The 17,162-nt window shown below is 30.9% G+C and overlaps 1 protein-coding gene across 1 annotated transcript in view; it reads left to right on the top strand.

Annotated features, from left to right (window-relative positions):
• The window catches only part of LOC143252644 (uncharacterized), a 37,813-nt gene extending 23,970 nt beyond the window's left edge, over positions 1 to 13,843 (top strand). Inside the window, exons 11-18 of the mRNA XM_076505105.1 lie at positions 55 to 146; positions 901 to 994; positions 1,835 to 2,034; positions 2,908 to 3,004; positions 4,899 to 5,001; positions 7,063 to 7,109; positions 11,757 to 11,873; positions 12,791 to 13,843. Of these exons, the coding sequence (XP_076361220.1) occupies positions 55 to 146; positions 901 to 994; positions 1,835 to 2,034; positions 2,908 to 3,004; positions 4,899 to 5,001; positions 7,063 to 7,109; positions 11,757 to 11,873; positions 12,791 to 13,003 (963 nt within the window). The 3' untranslated portion in view covers positions 13,004 to 13,843. The remainder of the gene's footprint in view (positions 1 to 54; positions 147 to 900; positions 995 to 1,834; positions 2,035 to 2,907; positions 3,005 to 4,898; positions 5,002 to 7,062; positions 7,110 to 11,756; positions 11,874 to 12,790) is intronic.
• Positions 13,844 to 17,162: the final 3,319 nt, after the last annotated feature.

The raw sequence follows: 17,162 nt of genomic DNA, 5'->3' as shown, positions 1-17,162 counted from the left end.
TGATTTGTTTGAAGTGTATAGTGCTTGATGAATATTTATATTTTTAATTATTAGCGTCAGCGGCAACAGCAGCTTTTACAGCAACAGCTGCAAACCCTACAACAGGTACAGCAACAAAGCAAGACTTCCCTCACATGGGCACAAAGGTATTTTGTTTTGTAAAAGTGAAATTATATGGTGATTGACAGTAAGACTATATTAATTAAATAAAACCAGTTTGCTTTCAAATTGTTCTTCAGAATGAGTTAAACATTAGTTTCATTTCTATCTTAATTATATAAAGTTCTTCTGAATAGTTTGTTATCAAATAAAGAAAAACTGAAAATAATAGTTGATTTATAAGATAATACCATATTATACAGTTTATAAGGACAGCAAATAACAGGAAAAACGTATTTCAGTAGCTTTTTTTCCAATGTTTTGTAATATCTGAAAATCTATATTATGAATATTGTTCCATTTGTTTAGTAACATTGATTTTTAACAAATGCCAGTTTTGTTGCACTTATTTACACCAATCACAACAAAAGATTTGTTATTTAGTAAGAAACTGTAACATCAGTGATTAAACTTCAGTGATTTTGAAGCCAAACTCCTGTGTTCTTTTCAAAATATAACATTTTTGAAAAACTGTAATGTATCAACTCTTAAGAATTTAAAGTACAGCATGAAACATTGCTCATGCTTAGCACCAGTTTATTATTAATGACAGATCCTTTTATTTATTCAATGTTCTGACATATTAATAACGATGTGAATACTGTGAAGGCTGTTTTGAAGTGTTGTTTAAAGTAATGATAGTGGGTAATTTCATCATATCTGAATAATAAATATTTAAACTCAGCATTTAAGTAAAAGGTTTCTCAGAATATTAGAAAAAAAAGGAACTTTTTGTTTTAGGCCAAACACTGCAGGAAGAAAAGTGAAATCACTTGCTGAAATTCAGCAAGAAGAAGCAGAGCTTGCTAGAAAGCAGGAGCAAAAACAGCAGAATGTAAGTTTTGTAATATTAATTAATATGAGACTTGAAATATTAATTTTCTTCAATTTTTTTTAATGTTCCTATACCAGTAATTTTTGTTTTACTGATATTTATTACATGTTTTGAGCAATATATAAAATTAATTTCAGTATGTGATTACTACTTTGATGTAGAGGTCACATATTTTTCATTGATTAAGGTGGTACAAATTAACAAAAATACATTTGTTTTAGAGAGTTTCATTAGCTTAAAATGTTTTTGTACATATTATATTTTAGTTGTTTAGAATGAGAAATAAAATAAGTTTTATTTATGGTGCATCAAATATCTTTAACCAGGCTGTTAATTTGGATGATTAACTTCAGAAGTTATATCTAATGTCTATATAAATAATGCATACATTTTCACTTGGTTCTGTTTCTTTTTTGCATATGACATGAGTATTTATGATAGTTAACTAAAAGGTTTTTTGAATAAAATGATGAAATCATTCAGTTACCAGACCAGGTCCATTTGAAACTGGTGTAATTCCATATGTAAAGAGACTGCTCTGTATGTAAAATAACTGTTAGCATAGGGGGAGAATATCATATTCAGTTATATTGTATATTCATTTACACCACCAAATATTAACAGAAAAATGTTCTCCTTATGTAACATTATTTTTTTATTATTGCTTCCAAAATATGAAATCATAAAAATATGAACCTTTTCCTTTGTTTAGTGTTTAACTGTTATTTTATTGTAATCTGAAACAGAATTGAACTGGTGTTAAACTAGTGTTTTTCTCAGATTTTATCCTGTTGTTCAGAAAATGAAAAATAAAATACGTACCTTCTTATTTTGTTATAGCACCAACCAACAAGTGTCCAGAATCTGACCTCAGGGGTTTGGAGTAATGCTGCTACAAGTCTTAGTTGGGGTTCCATATCACCCCCCTCTAACAGTAATCCTTGGTGTGGGAGGGAGAACTCTTTAGTTGTTAGTGCTACGGGAGGTTTCTGGGATGATGCAGTCAGTATCAGTAACTCCAAGAAGTCTACAAAATCCAAGTAAATGATGATCAATATTTACCAAACTTTAGGTTAATTCCAATGAGTCATAGCAATAAGTTAACTCTCAGCTCCAGAGAAAATAAATCAGTTTTTTTGTTATCGGCACATTTTTCTTACAACCACATAGTTCCCAGTTGAAGTAATAAAGATGCCATATATTCACGTGCAGAGTAATACAAAAATCACACAATGTATGGTTTTCAAAGTTATACCTCTTTAAATTCACAAGTTTCTCATTAATAACAATAGGATCACTTCTGTGCACTCACCTAGTCAACAACATAAAAAAGTCAGTGAAATACTAAGGTAGCTTACAAAAGTCATAATAAAGACAAGCACTTGCAAATAACATGATGGTGTATAATTTTTACATCACCCTGAATTGGAGAGAATATTTCCTGTTTTATGTATTATCATAATGATTATACCCGTATACCTTTTATTTAAAAAAAAAAAGAATCATCAGGCTTAAGTGGTTATTCAATCAACATTTAACATTTCTCCATAACATTAATACCACTAACAAAAATTCCCCTTTTTATACTATTTGTTTTAATCATAGCTATATTTGTTCCTGAAAATGTTTCAAAGTCCAGTGAATTATGTCTTTAATTAAAGTATGATTTCATATTTGTAAAAGCTTTTAAACAATCAAATTAAATAATTTAACAGTGAATTGGTAATTTAACAGTTAATAGTTTTTTCTGTACTTTGTAAATCAAAACCACCATATACTTGTTTATTAAGTTTCAGTAAAGCTGTTACAACAGTTGTCTTTTTTTTTTTTTCCTATTTCTTAATAGTGATTAAGAAAGTAAATAGTGTATTCCAGAAAGATTCTAAGCATCACATGTTTTTCCTCTGTTACAGTGAGAGTGCCTTTCCAGTCCTTGGAAATAAGAATTCTACACCAGCTGCAACTAATATGTCCAATAAGGTGAAAGCCATGCGTGCCAAGAAGGAAGAGGTAACATACAACCATTATAGTTATGTTACTATGTTTGCACAAATAAATGATTAACATCAGATTTTGTTTTAGCATCAGAATTCCTTTTAAAAGGACTAGTTCTGCAAATGTCAACCGAAAATAAGCTTCCTGTGGTAAATTATGGCAAATATTTACCAAATGTCAGAGACTTAGGACGGTGTATGAAGTAAAATCTTAAAACTTCCATTTTGATTTTTAAATATAAATTTCAGCAGCTGGTAAATAAAGTTCATTTTTACATGATAGACTTTACAATATTCTCTCTCTCTCTTTCTCCTTTTTTTCTGTGACTAAGATATTTTCATAACTTTTTGTGAGTTTTTTATTAAGAGATTAGATAAACTATTGTGTAGTATAATTCTTACTGTAAGAAGACTTAACCCTTATCAGTCCAGTAGCATAATTTTGATCATTTCTGCATTTAAAATTAATAAAATCGGTAAATTAGAATTGAAACTATATAAATTATAAAGATATGGTATAACTGTATATTCTTCTGATACATGACCTGCTTATCACCTTGTCATGAAAGCTGGACTTTGTACATGCTTGTCAACAAAATACAGTCAGGTCTAATGATGTGATGTTCTAGCTCATTTAAGTGAAACAAAAAGGGTTGTATATCATTAGCACTAATGTGAATTTTGCTTAACTCATAGAATCTTACTTGTAAAAATTATCCTTGTAAACTTCTGAAAATTATGTACAACTATTTCAAAAGAAACCAATAAAATTAATTTATTACTTTCACAAAGCATAAACAAACTACAAATCCATATTAAAGATTATTTGCAGGCATGTGATCAGTTGAAGCTTGATGTAGTAAACAAGCAAAGAAATATACTTTGTATATAAGATTGAAAGGAAGAAAATAATTCCAGCTGTGGCAAACAAGAAGCATATACAAGAACCACAGATTTTCAGTTCTGTGTCATACTATTAAGTTTTATTTACACAGAAGAAGGTTAAATATTTCTACTCCCCAAATAAAAAATAGTTAGGAAAGAAGAAATCTAAATTAGGGTTAGGTTTTTGTTTCACAAATTATTAGACTTCACAAAAAATACTGAAAATATTGGTCTCAGACACAACTTATTGATCTGAAATTTGTTTCAAACCAAATGACAATACTTCATGGAGCTTCTGGTGTGTTTATAAAACGTTAATAACAACATAGTTTGGGTTGGTTTTCATCCAAAATGACATATGTTATTGGACACTCACCATCCAGTAGATAAATTGGAATTTCTGATAAATGCTGGCAGTGTCATCTTAGGTTTAGGAGTTAAATCTGAATATTTCTTTTGTGGTTATACATTGTAGATGATTTAAAAGGAAAGATCGGATAAAAGTATTTTTAAAACTAACATAGTTTGCCCTCATAAAAAAAAAATAACATACAGGACTGTAAAGGATTAAGTAAATATTAATACTACACCAAATTTTTGTTTCATACTTGTATTCTTTTATGTCATACTTACCATTATGTGTGTTTTCTAGAAATTTTATAATAATGTATCACAAATTTTAGTATGTGTGGTAGATTAAAAATAAATGTTAAAATATTATTAGTCTTGAAAACCTGTTTGTTTTTATGCACAAAGATGTACCTCTGGTAAAATGTGCTTTAAGTGAAACAATTTCTCAGGTAATTATTTTAATGTTTTATCATCCAGAAAAAAAAGAATGACACAAAGCTGGATTTAATATTGTTAAAGATCTGTATAAGATGCACGGTATTTTTATACTTACGTGTTACGATACTGATCGTATTAAATACTTGACATACTGTAAACCAAAATGGAAAAAAATGCTTATAGTATTTCTTTAACTCTTCAGTTTTTTAGTTTTTTATTATTTGCTTATTTAATAGGAAAACTTGAAGAAATTATTTGAAACGCACACTAAAAAGCAAACTGATGAATTTACTAAATGGTGTAATGATGCCTTGACCAGCCTTCCCTCATCTGTTGATAGTAAGGATTTGTTGGTTTTTCTTTAGTTAATTCTGTTGTTTCTGATGAATTTTAGATATTCTTTAGTTTTTTCTGAAAACACGGTTGTAAAATAAAAACTTCATTTAATTTTATTATATATAAACTGTAAAGGCCCAGCATGGCTAGGTGGTTAGAGAGCTTGACTTGCAACCCGAGGGTTGTGGGTTCAACTCCACATCCCACCAAAAATGCTTACTCCTTTAGCCATGTGTACATGATAAATGTGATGGTCAGTTCCAATATATATTGGTAAAAGAATAGCCCAAAAGATGGCAATGGGAGGTGATGTCTAACTTCCTTCCCTCTAGTCTGTCACTGCTAAATTAGGGATGGCTAGCTCAAATAGCCCTTGGGTAGCTTTGTGAGAATTTAAAAAACAAGCAAAGCAACTGTAAATATAATATTGTTTACAATTCTGTTTTCAACCTTTAATTTTTCTCTAGATATGAAGAATTAGTATATATTTTGTGACAGTTCTATAGTAATGATACTTAAGTTTCAGAAGCTTATCCTGCTAAAATTTGTTATTCACTAATATTTTTAATTAATTCTGTTAATTTCAATTGTAGTTTTTCATCAAGGTTTGTTGGATTTTACTTTTTAAATCGTTAAGTTCTGTACTTCGGGTGTTCTGTTTGAGTGACATTAATCCCCACTATTTGATCAAACATGACTGACAGCAGGTACTGTTGAACAATTTTGTGGTTCTCAGTTATTTTCCACACTAGTCCTAGCCTAAGTTTTTTAGGGAATAATTCCCTAAATACAGTTTTGCTTGGTTTCTGATAATAGTGTACACCACATATCAGATTTTCAAGGACCTAACATATCTAGACTGTCAATTCAAAATTAACAATGGCTATGTTCAGCTAGCCCTTGTTTAGTTTTGCACAAAATTCTGACACAAACCTCTTCAATAATTAATTGTAAGATATACAAGTAAAGGAAAACTTTTTAAAATGGAAGTAAATATAAGGATGGCTAATATCAATTCATTAAAAAGAATGCAAACAAAATAGCATGGATGGTATTTGCATTGTACTATTATGCAGTTATAATGAAAATGCCATCCCTACTGTCTTATAGTTTTTGTTTAATAAAATGTTTCATTAGGCATTGGAAGGTTTTATTTTTAACCTTTTAAATAGAGTGAAATTCCAACTGTAATATTTATTGTTTATCTGTTATTGGCTGATAATTTCTGTATCACCCCATAGTTAATATTTTTTAATAAATACCAAATTTTTGTAAGAAAGCTAACATTGATAATAACATTGTTTACACTAGCCCTATTGCTACTGGTCATGAGTCAAAGTTCACATTTTGACAGCCTACTTTCATTCAAAACTTTATTGGACCACTATTTTATGAACTATATCAGTAAATTTGGAATAAATAAATATTAAAATAACACATCTAAAAAATTGGATTATGCACAACTAAAAAACCCAGTAAGACACTTTGTTTAGTATTGTAATTTTAAGTATGTATTAAGATGCAGTGTAGGTATAAATTACTAGAAAGTGTATTATTTGAAAAAGTAGTTAATTGCACAAATTTTGTGTTTTTGATTTTGTTTTTACAACTAGGATAAGTGAATTTTTGTTTATCTGAGAGAGCGCATTCTTGTCAACATTCCTTTTAATAAACTGTTTACTTTTACCTGAGAAGTGCCTACAGTGCCATATTTGAATGCAAATGTGTATATAAACCTAATACAATAGTATCAAAATTTAGTTTAAATTTCTAATTTTGTCAAATTTTCTTAACACGTTTCAAAAACATTAAATGGTGTGCGAGAACAATGTGTTTTTGATGAAAAAAATGACTAAAACTTGCTAATTTTTGCATTCAAAAGGCAAAATATAAGTTAAAAATTACCTGAAAAAATGAGTATTTCAGTAAGATATTGTGTAGCTATCAATACAATATTGGCAGTATAGGTTTATAGATTGGTTAATTCACAGTTTAAATGCCAGAAAATTCTGTATTGGAATGAAAATTGTAATATTACTTTATATTTGTTTACTCTGTTTGTAGTTCCTACTTTCATTGCATTTTTAAAAGAAGTTGAATCTCCTTATGAAGTAAGTATGATAACTTGTGTATATGTATTTCAAATATTTTTTAACTTTATTAGAGAAATAATAGTGGTTATACAGGGTGTTTGGAAAGTCACTGTGCAGTTTTGAAAGCAGCGATAACAGAATTCACTCAGTCTATTTCAAGCCAGCAACTGATAGCAGTGTTTAGAAACAAAATAAGAAGGATCCAGGCCTGTATTGATGCCAAGGGGGTCACTTTCAACATTGTTTATAATTGTCATTCATATTTACCTCCTGTATTCTATATTGAAACATGTCTGTTTAATAAATATATAAGTGCACAGTGACTTTCTGAACATCCTGTATTATTACTCATAACATGTACATCATTATGGTTGTAAAAACTTTGAGAAGCTATTAATAATAATGAATTATATTATACTCTAATTAAAAATTCATGAAATATTTTGTTCTATTACTATCCTTAACACAAAGCGCAAAGTACATATCATGACGTTTCAGAGAATAACATTCCAGATTTAATTACTCTAACTTGTTATCAATGCATATGAATAAACTTGGCATCAAAATGTATTCAATAAACCACATTTTAATATATGTTTGAAGTTTTTAATTTTACAAGGAAATGTTTAAAAACAACCCCTCAATCTTACCAGTATGAGAATTGACATTTTTTTGTCTTGATCTTCCCTTTTTATGACTTATTTTCCACTACTCTCAGGGGCATGGAATATAATGTAAATCACATATTATAGTATAGATATTGATAAGGCAAAATATAATTTTTATAGCCTTCAATCTTACATGTGTACAGAATTATAAACTAGAAAATCAGACTTGCTTGCCATGACAACCTGTTAACTCTCTTTTTCACAAATTCCCTACCCACCAGTGGTACAGCAGTATGTCTGCAGAGTTACAATTTTTAAAAACTGGGTTTCAGTACCTGTGGTGAGCAAAGTACAAATAGCCCAATATATAGCTTTGTGCTTAATTCCAAACAAATGCAAATTCCCAATAATTTGTGACATTTATTGTTTATAACCAGTAGAGTAGCAAAGTTTTAATGTGCCAAATAACAATTTCATGTACTTTCCAGAACATAGCATTGTCAATTCAGTCTTCAGTTTGAAAGTTTATCTTGTGGTGTTCAGATTGAGTACCTAAAGGAATTAATTTAAGCCCATCTTGTCTGAATTACAAAGGTTATGAACTTATAATTATAAGCATTGTTTGCTTTGTACACATTATTATTATGTTCTTAAGTGTATTTAAATAAAAGTTTATTGCATTAGTACCATTATTATAAAAGAAAAAGTAGGTTCAAATTTCATTGGCAACCAAGATCGATCCTTAATACTAAATTTTTTTGTTTTTCCTGTATGTTTGTTTCATTCTTTTAGTTACAAGAGTAACTAAAATGTAAAAATTAGAAATTTGGTTAAATGAGGTAGGATAAAGGAGGAAAAAAATTTGTTCATGAGGTATGCAGGCATGTAACATGGCAACATGCTGAGTGATTTTCAAGTTGTATAACAGGATTATCAGCATGTGTACCCTGTAGTAAGACTTAGTACATTTAAGATAAACAAATGTATCTTTCTGTTACAATATGCAGTCATTCTAGAAAGAAATAAAAGGATAATTTAAGACTTTAGTATTTTTTATGGTCATTACTGGGTTGGTCAGAGTGACTGTCTGTATAAAGTTGGGAATAAATACTGTTACTCAAATATGCATTAGCATTTTCAAATAAGCAGTAATAGACATAAACCACATTTCAAACTGTAAAGTATAGCCATATATTCCCAACCCTCTCAGATGTTTCCAGTGTCAACAGTTTGGTTACTTAGTCATCATGCATCTTGTGCATCTAGCACTTATGTCTCTTCCCCCACTTTCTTGACTCTCCAATCTTGGGCAGAGTGATCGCCTCTTTCTTTTCTACCAATCATCTCTATGACTATAATTACCCCTTTACACTGGTGGAATGTAAGCTTGCTCTTCATCGAGCTGGCAGTATATTGGTCAGATCTGATAATGTTCACCATGAGATGTTTTGCCATCTCTCTTCTACCCCTCTTGCTATTTTACTGGTTATTTTTAACCAGATCTGGCAGGATAATGTTAGCCTTATAGTTTGCATCTGGCTGTTGTCCTAATTTTCTTTAAGCCTGTCATCCTGTTGTTTTGACCAGCTGCCTTTGTAAGGTCTTAGAGAGGAGAGTTAATGCTTGTCTTGTTTTTCAAATCAAATAACCTCCTCTTGCCCACCCAATATGGGTTTTCTCAAGAGCACTCCACCATGGACCACATGATTCATCTTTAAATGTCAGTCAGGGAACATCTTCTTTCCATGTTCTTTGACCCCGAGAAGGCTTACGACACTACATGGAGGTACAGCATTTTTGCAGGACCTCCACTCCTATGAGTTATGCGGCCAATAACCCAGTTTCATCCAGAACTTTTTACTGGGCATGTCCTTGCAGGTTTGACACTTTCCCTTTTTTTTTCACAGGAACTTAAAATTCTTTGGGGTTATATCTTGAGTGTCATACTTTTAAGATATGAGATTAATGTTATCACTATGTTGATGACTTCCACATCTCGTGTTGGTCATCAAACATGTAGTTTCTTGAGCAGCAGCTTCGGACTGTCTTCAGTTGCTTGTTGAAGAGGAACATGAACTGTGCCTCTTCACCTCTGCCATTTGCAACATTCTTTGTGGTATGCCATTAAACTTCAATCCTTTCCACAGTATCCCACCTGGGGTTGTGTCTCCCCTCCTCCGTGGGTTATGCTCTTTTGCTCATAGGGATGGTTCAGAGTCATGTGACTCGGTGATTGCTCACAGGATCTCCCCTAAAGTTTGTGTTCACTGCAAAGTTGTATGTATATTTTCTCTTGCCCTGCATCCCATAGAAGCTATGCAGTGTACTATTTATACTGACTCTCTTAACTCTATACAGGCCCTGGAATCAGTTAGTTGTAGTTCTTGCCTTGTTCTCAATGATATTCACACCTGACTGAGCCATTTTTCCATACCCAGTTTTTCTGGATACCTGGCTATATCTATATTCATAAGAATGAGCCCACTCATACTAAGGCTAAATCTGTCTGCTGTGTTGCCATGCCTATCCCTAAACATGGACAACAGTCTTATATTGAAGGCTTGGCTTTGTGCCATTTGGCAGTCAACTTGGAGTGAGCAAAATCATAATAAGCTTTTCCAGATCAAATGTTCTGTTGTTCCTTCTCTATCTTGTTTCCATAAGGATCAGAGGGAAGTGTTGTCCTAACTAGCTTACATATTGGTCACAGTTTAACTCATCATTTTCTTTTAGCTAGGATTGATCCACCAATATGTGGCCTCTGTGTAATTCAATTCAGTTACCCTGTTTTACTGTCATGCCATTTTTTTAGAAAGGTTTTTTTTTTTCTACGGGTTTACTCCTGATGTTGAACAGTGTGATGGCAGCACTATCCAACTTGCATGTATTTTTAACTTTTTTGAGCTATTGGACTTTTTAATTCTATAGTTGTTTCAATCTATTTATTTTTACAGTAATTTTTTTTTAACCACTTGTTTAGCAAAGGTAGCCTAATTGCTTTGTGAGAATAAATGCCAAACAACTTCAACCACTGCTAAACACAAATCAAAACTCCAACTTCAAGCACTGCTAGACATAAACTAATTATCCAAATTTAAGCACTCAAATCAGTGTTAATTATACATCATGGTTAATTAAAAGAAGTGCCTACTTTCACACTGTGTGTAAGAACTGGTGTTAATATGAAAACAGTGGCATTCTTCAAGCAAGTGAAACTGAAGTTTCCTTACCACAATAATAATACCAACTGAAAGAAATAACTATAAACTTTAGTACTGGGCAGAAGGCCTCATTAACGCTTGATGCAGTGTGGTTTATATCTTAACCCTTTTTTTCACTCTTAAGCTGTTCTAACTTATTGCAATGGTTTTGTTATTAGAAATAGTGTTCTTAGCTACAGAGTTAATTGGAAACTATTAGCAATGTAATGCTTATGAGTAATTAATTCATTAGCAGCTTTTTTATCAAAGCTTTCATATATTTCACTCAGTTCTTCACAAGGAACTGCTTTCAGTGCCATGCAGAATTCCATAGATTGTTCATATAGATAGTTAATAGTATATCAATATTCAAACAATACATGTGTATCCAATAAGTCTTTATTGTATTAATATAGGGAACAGTAAACTACTGTAACTGAGAAATTTTTGTTTACTTGGTATATTATTATTATTCACTTTAGAATGATATAATTTACTAAAGTGTTCTCATACAATTAGTCAGCATTCTGTGAAGTGGTTATAATACAAATATGACCAGCTTGTCTCTTAAATTACATGCAGATGTATAGAGTTTAAACTTTATAAATGGGTGTTTCAACTATGTCAACATTCCTGAAAGTAATATCCAGTAATGTCTTGTAAATTTTTACATCATAGTAATAAAAACTGTGGACCAGATAACTGTTGCACTGTAATCTTTGTTGTCCTGTTTCATTTGTACTTTTCCTATATCTTCACAAAACCAACTCTAGGTTATAAACAAGTCTATTTTCAAGTATATACATTTCCCAAATACAGAAAAGTGTTTTCATAGTTCCTGTATTGTTTATTTTCAGATACATGATTATGTAAGATCCTACCTTGGAGAAAGTAAAGAATCAACTGAGTTTGCCAAAGAATTTTTGGAACGCCGCAGTAAATATCGTAACCAGTCCAAGCAAGCTCCGGCTGAGGTAGGAATTAATACGATCATTTCTCTGTTCCAAATAGACATGAGTAAAACCTACCTCATAAACCCAGGAACTTTGTTAAAATGGGATACACATTTGTGTATATGTGTGTGTGTGTGTACATGCTTGTGTATATATATAAACAGTTTTAATTATTCATGTGCTACTGTGTAAGATGTTTTAACATTTTTTTCAAAGTGTCCATGGACATTTATTACTTTTAATAATTTTTTGTAAAACTGAAGAAAAGTTTGAAATTCCTCATTTATTGTTTCAATATTTATTATACATAAAGAAATGAAAAAATACTTTGTGTAAGCATACAGTAAGTTTCTACAAAAACAAAATCTTAGTTCAGTCGTATAGATGAAAATGGCTATAAATTGTACTTGAAAAACAAATTTTACTCAATCCTGCTCTGCATATCATTTTAGCTGAATAATTATGGTAAGTAGTGAATGTGATAGATAATTATTAACAATAAACAAATACACTTAGTGTATTGTAATTAGTAGACTCATGATTTTTTTTTTTTTTTTTCATTATGAAATACCAGAACAAAAACTTTTCAACTGAGAAAAGTTTATGCGTCTTCAAATACAGTTAATAAATGCATAGTGACAATTGTTCTGAATTCTTGGGTCTCTTTTGTTATACTTTCTTCAAAATAATTAAACATTTGTACATAGTATACACAAATCAAACCATATTATATTTTTCAAGATAATGTTTAGTATGTGTGCTAAGTTTTAACAAAACAAACAAATCAGTTACAGCTCACGAAATCACTTCAAAGAAAAAACAGAGAAATGTATAGTTATTGTTTTCACTAATCAGTCCTTGTTAAGTTCATTGAACAAATGAGTATTACTTTGCAGTATACTGAATCATGTGTATACAGTTTGTTTCTTATTCATTAGGCTAATATGTGGGGTCCAGCTCCAGCAATAACACCTACTGTCAACAAATCTGTTATACAACAAGAACTAGATGGTGGCACAGGTGGTGGAAAAGGAAAAAAGAAGAAAAAGAACAGGATGCAAAAGCTTGACAACTCTCTGCTTGGTTTCACTGTTCAAGCAGATCCCAAACGGACCAATGTGGGTGAAATAGACATGCCACCTGTCCTTTGATTTGTAAAGATGACACTACAGATAATTGTTAAACCATCAGCTGGATCCACCTTCAAGGGATTGAATGTGTTTCTGGGTTCTTAAGTAATTTGGAACTACTAGTCTTTCTTTGGTCACCAGCAGGAAGGACTGTTAATAATAAAGTTTTGGTCTTTAAAAAAAATGACTTGATTTTCAACTACTACTTACTGTAAAAAATAACTCTTGGTTGTTCATTTAGAAATTGTCTGGTTGAAGATAAAAAATTGAGTTTTTTTCTCTATGTAAATTAATTCCTTAGAAAATACTAGTTCTTTTAACATTATAATGCATGAATTTCAAATGCAGCCACTCCACAATTTGGAAGTGTTGGTTCAAGTATTTTTTCCTTATTGGCAGCGAGTAAGGAAGTGCTTTTGTTTTTACTTTTCCTTTAATTGCTTTGACAGAAGTACTTAATTTTCAAGTGAGTATGTATTATTATTATTATATAGTTAAAAAAAAAAAACAGGCAAGAAATTAATATAAGTTATTTTCATTTATCTCTTTAATCATAAGTCTTTGAGACAAAAAAAAAGTTGCAGGTTGATATTGGAAATAAAAATTCTATCTATTGACATTGTGATAATTTTTACACCCACATGAATATTTCTACCCTTATAGGCAATTAAGTGAGCAATAAGTGTCAGTTGACAGGACTTGTGTGCAAAAATAATTATGATGCAATTTAAGGTATGATGGTTTCACCATTTCCAAAAAAAAACTTGCTGATTCTTGTAAGTATTTGTTAAGAATTTCTTATATGATGGGAAATCAATTCTCTGTAGACAGTGTAAATAAATTTTGAAAGTGCATTGTTAATTGTGTGAATGAGTGTCGGTTATTTCTAAACATGAAATACAAATTCATACTATGCATTGTCTTAGTGCTGTTAATGAAATGGTATAGTGTTGAGTTTTGTGAGGTGCAAATTAACTGTACTGCATCTATGGTTCCATGTTTAAAATACTGTGTATCTTACAAAAAATTGTATTACAGTAATCACGATGGAACTAGTGAAATTGTTTTTTGTATTTAACTGCAAATCAATTTCTGTTGAAAAAAAAACGTTTAAAATAAATCCTGGTACTTAAGTCTACAATGTTCTGAATAACAAATCCAATTATTTTAATATAGCTGTCAAAAACATTGAATGTATGTATTCCTAGACAGATTAGTGTCACATTCATTTTAAGTAGAAAAAGTTACTTGTTTATTAAGTAATACACATGATTTATTCACAAGTTAAACTTAGTACAAGACCATGTAGAAAATCATAATATTTGTTTCATCTCTACAGCTGTTGCAGTGAAGGTTATTGTTAACTGTGTAACTTCCAAAGGAAATCATATTGATATAATGTAAATCTAAATATTATACAAAGAGTTAAGAATAACTGTTCTCAGCTATATAACAGAATGGCTGGAATGGGTATTAACACTTTTACTAACAAAGCAGCAAATAACATTTTGACCTTCTTACTTAAAGTGGGTTTCTTATTATCAAGAACATAAAACAACGAAACAAGGTTTTTTTATTTGAAACCACTATTTACACTACAATATTATCCCTTAGGTTATCTGACAAGCCATAAGAATATTTACTGTTGGGTTATTGCACTTCTTCATCAACAGTATAACAAAAATAATGTAAATTGATCAATGATGATGTACTAGGATATTTATAAGGTAGCTGTATGAGTACAGCTTATGGCTAATTTGGATCATAAATCTTTATCCAACATTTTCTAGACTGGCATTCATGTTCCATTAAACATCACCTGCCCTAGCTCACAAAATCTGAATCTCGGTACTCTGCATTTCTATAGGAAAAGTACTTTCCTCTAATCTTTATGGAAATTAGAGGATTGGATACCAGGTTTTGTTGTTTTTTGAAGGAAGTGTAGCCTACATCTCATATTTACAATTATTTATTTGTTAATAATTTCATGACTATTTTGTTACACACTTATTTGTGCCAAAGCAAGTTAAAAGATTCTGTTGTACTTAATAGCTCTTATCTTTAAAATCAAGTGTATGAGACAGTCCCTTACACAGTATTTGTCTTCCACTAAAGACAAAACTCAGTATTCACATATAAAAAATTAAGCAGAAATGTTTTTCCTAAAACTATGGATTCATTACCTATGGTTCTAGGCAAGAAAAACTACAGAAATTACAACTTGAAAATTGTTGTTCCCCTTGACAGTTACAATTCTCTTGACAGTAAAGAATCATATGCAATACTTCAGGAACAATATTTTGCTTCTATACCAATTTTTCGAAGTTGTTACATTAGTGAGGAATAAATATATCTTTCTTTCACCTGCAGTCTGACACTAACACGACAATATATATACTCAATCACTTCATTCGTATTAATTACATAACTTGGACAGCCTGGCATAGCCACAGGGTTAGGGCAGTTGACTCACAATTGGAGGATCACAGTTTTGAATCTGTCATACCAAACCCCTTTGCCCTTTCACTCACTGGAGCCTTTAATGTGATGGTCAATCCTACTATTTCTTGATAAAAAGAGTAGCCCAATAGTTGATTGTGAGTGGTGATAACTAGCTGCCATCTCTCTAGTCTTACATGGATAAATTGTGTAGCTTTGTACAAATACAAACAATACATTGTTTGTTGAATTTTGTACACATTTGTGGGATACTTGAACAAGCCATCTGTATTACTTAAAGTGATATGCTAGAGGGAAAACAGCTAATCATGAATACCCACTTTAGCTACTGTACTCACAGTCCCAGTGCACAAACAGGTGTAAAATGGAAACTGCACCACAGTTAAGCACATTAACCACCAGGCCTTAATTATATTAAATGCTACAATTATGTCATGGCATAACTGAAAATGCTTCTTCCTTTCTTTCCATCTTTCTTTTTGTTGTGCATACAAGGAAAAAAATGTATAGTTTAACGATAAACAGGTTTGTTTCTGGAAAACATTGAAGTTGCTTATTACTGAAATATTTATACCTGACAAAATATGGAAACAATCATTTACAAATGATGGAATGTAATCCCTTTCTTTTCAGTACTTTTAATTACCCTTGCAGTATTTCATTTTATGGACAATTAACCAACAATCATTATCGAGTTTAATAATATACAAGTTTTTCTCTATTTATACACATACATAGTAGTCGTATTTCATGACTTTCTTATAAGAAAAATGTATTTTTTGGAAGTCTACAGAAAAAATATTTTTATCTAAATTTTAAATTACATACTGGCATTACAACATTCCAGTATGGTTTGTTTATTCCTAAATGAGAGTCATTCCTAAATATGAAGTGAAAAACTAGAATTAAATTAACACCAACTCTTTTGTGACTCTTTGCCAATAAATACATATTATAGTGTCCCCACATCTGAAAAGGCATGCATGCTTGGTGACAGGTTTTGATCTTATACATTGCAAATGAAGTCCCCTAATTATTAGACCTTCTGCTATGAAAATGATTAGAGAGGTAAAGAAATACCTTTTCAGAAAATTATGTGTAAAAATGGCTGGTATGGATAGAGAAAGCACTATGTAGAGGAGTGAACAAAACAAAAACACTAAAATTCTAAAAGCAGGTAAAGGATACACAATAGTTATAAATGAATACATCCAAAAAATGAAGAACATCCTATCAGACAAACCAATAAACACAAATCCAACAAAGACACACGAAATGCAACTAATCAAAATACTACTAAAAATGAAAAAAAGCTAACACAATTTCAAAAACACTTTATTCCTACCTACACAATGTTAAGAATATTCAGATAAGTGCTGCCACCTGTAGGTAGAAATAACTCAAGGAGAACATTCGTGACAGGAACAGGAAGTATTGTGATGTCACACTTTGTTATTTTTTGTTTTTGTATATGTGTATTCAATGAATAAACACATATCAACAAATTTGAAACAAATGAAGAAATTAACGGATCAACTTGCTGCAGTTGGGGCGGAAATAGCAGAAGAAGATCAGATTGTTACCTTACTTGGTAGTCTGCCAGCTAGCTATGATACAATTGTAACAGCCCTGGAAACCAAAATTGATGATATCTCATTAAAATTTGTGCAACAGGCACTGATCAATGAAGAAGAAAAAGATCACATTGAATGAAACATCA

This window comes from Tachypleus tridentatus, chromosome 1 (assembly GCF_004210375.1).
Source record: "Tachypleus tridentatus isolate NWPU-2018 chromosome 1, ASM421037v1, whole genome shotgun sequence".
In the NCBI taxonomy this organism is placed as follows: domain Eukaryota; kingdom Metazoa; phylum Arthropoda; class Merostomata; order Xiphosura; family Limulidae; genus Tachypleus; species Tachypleus tridentatus.
This window is presented reverse-complemented; position numbering and strand designations above follow the sequence as displayed.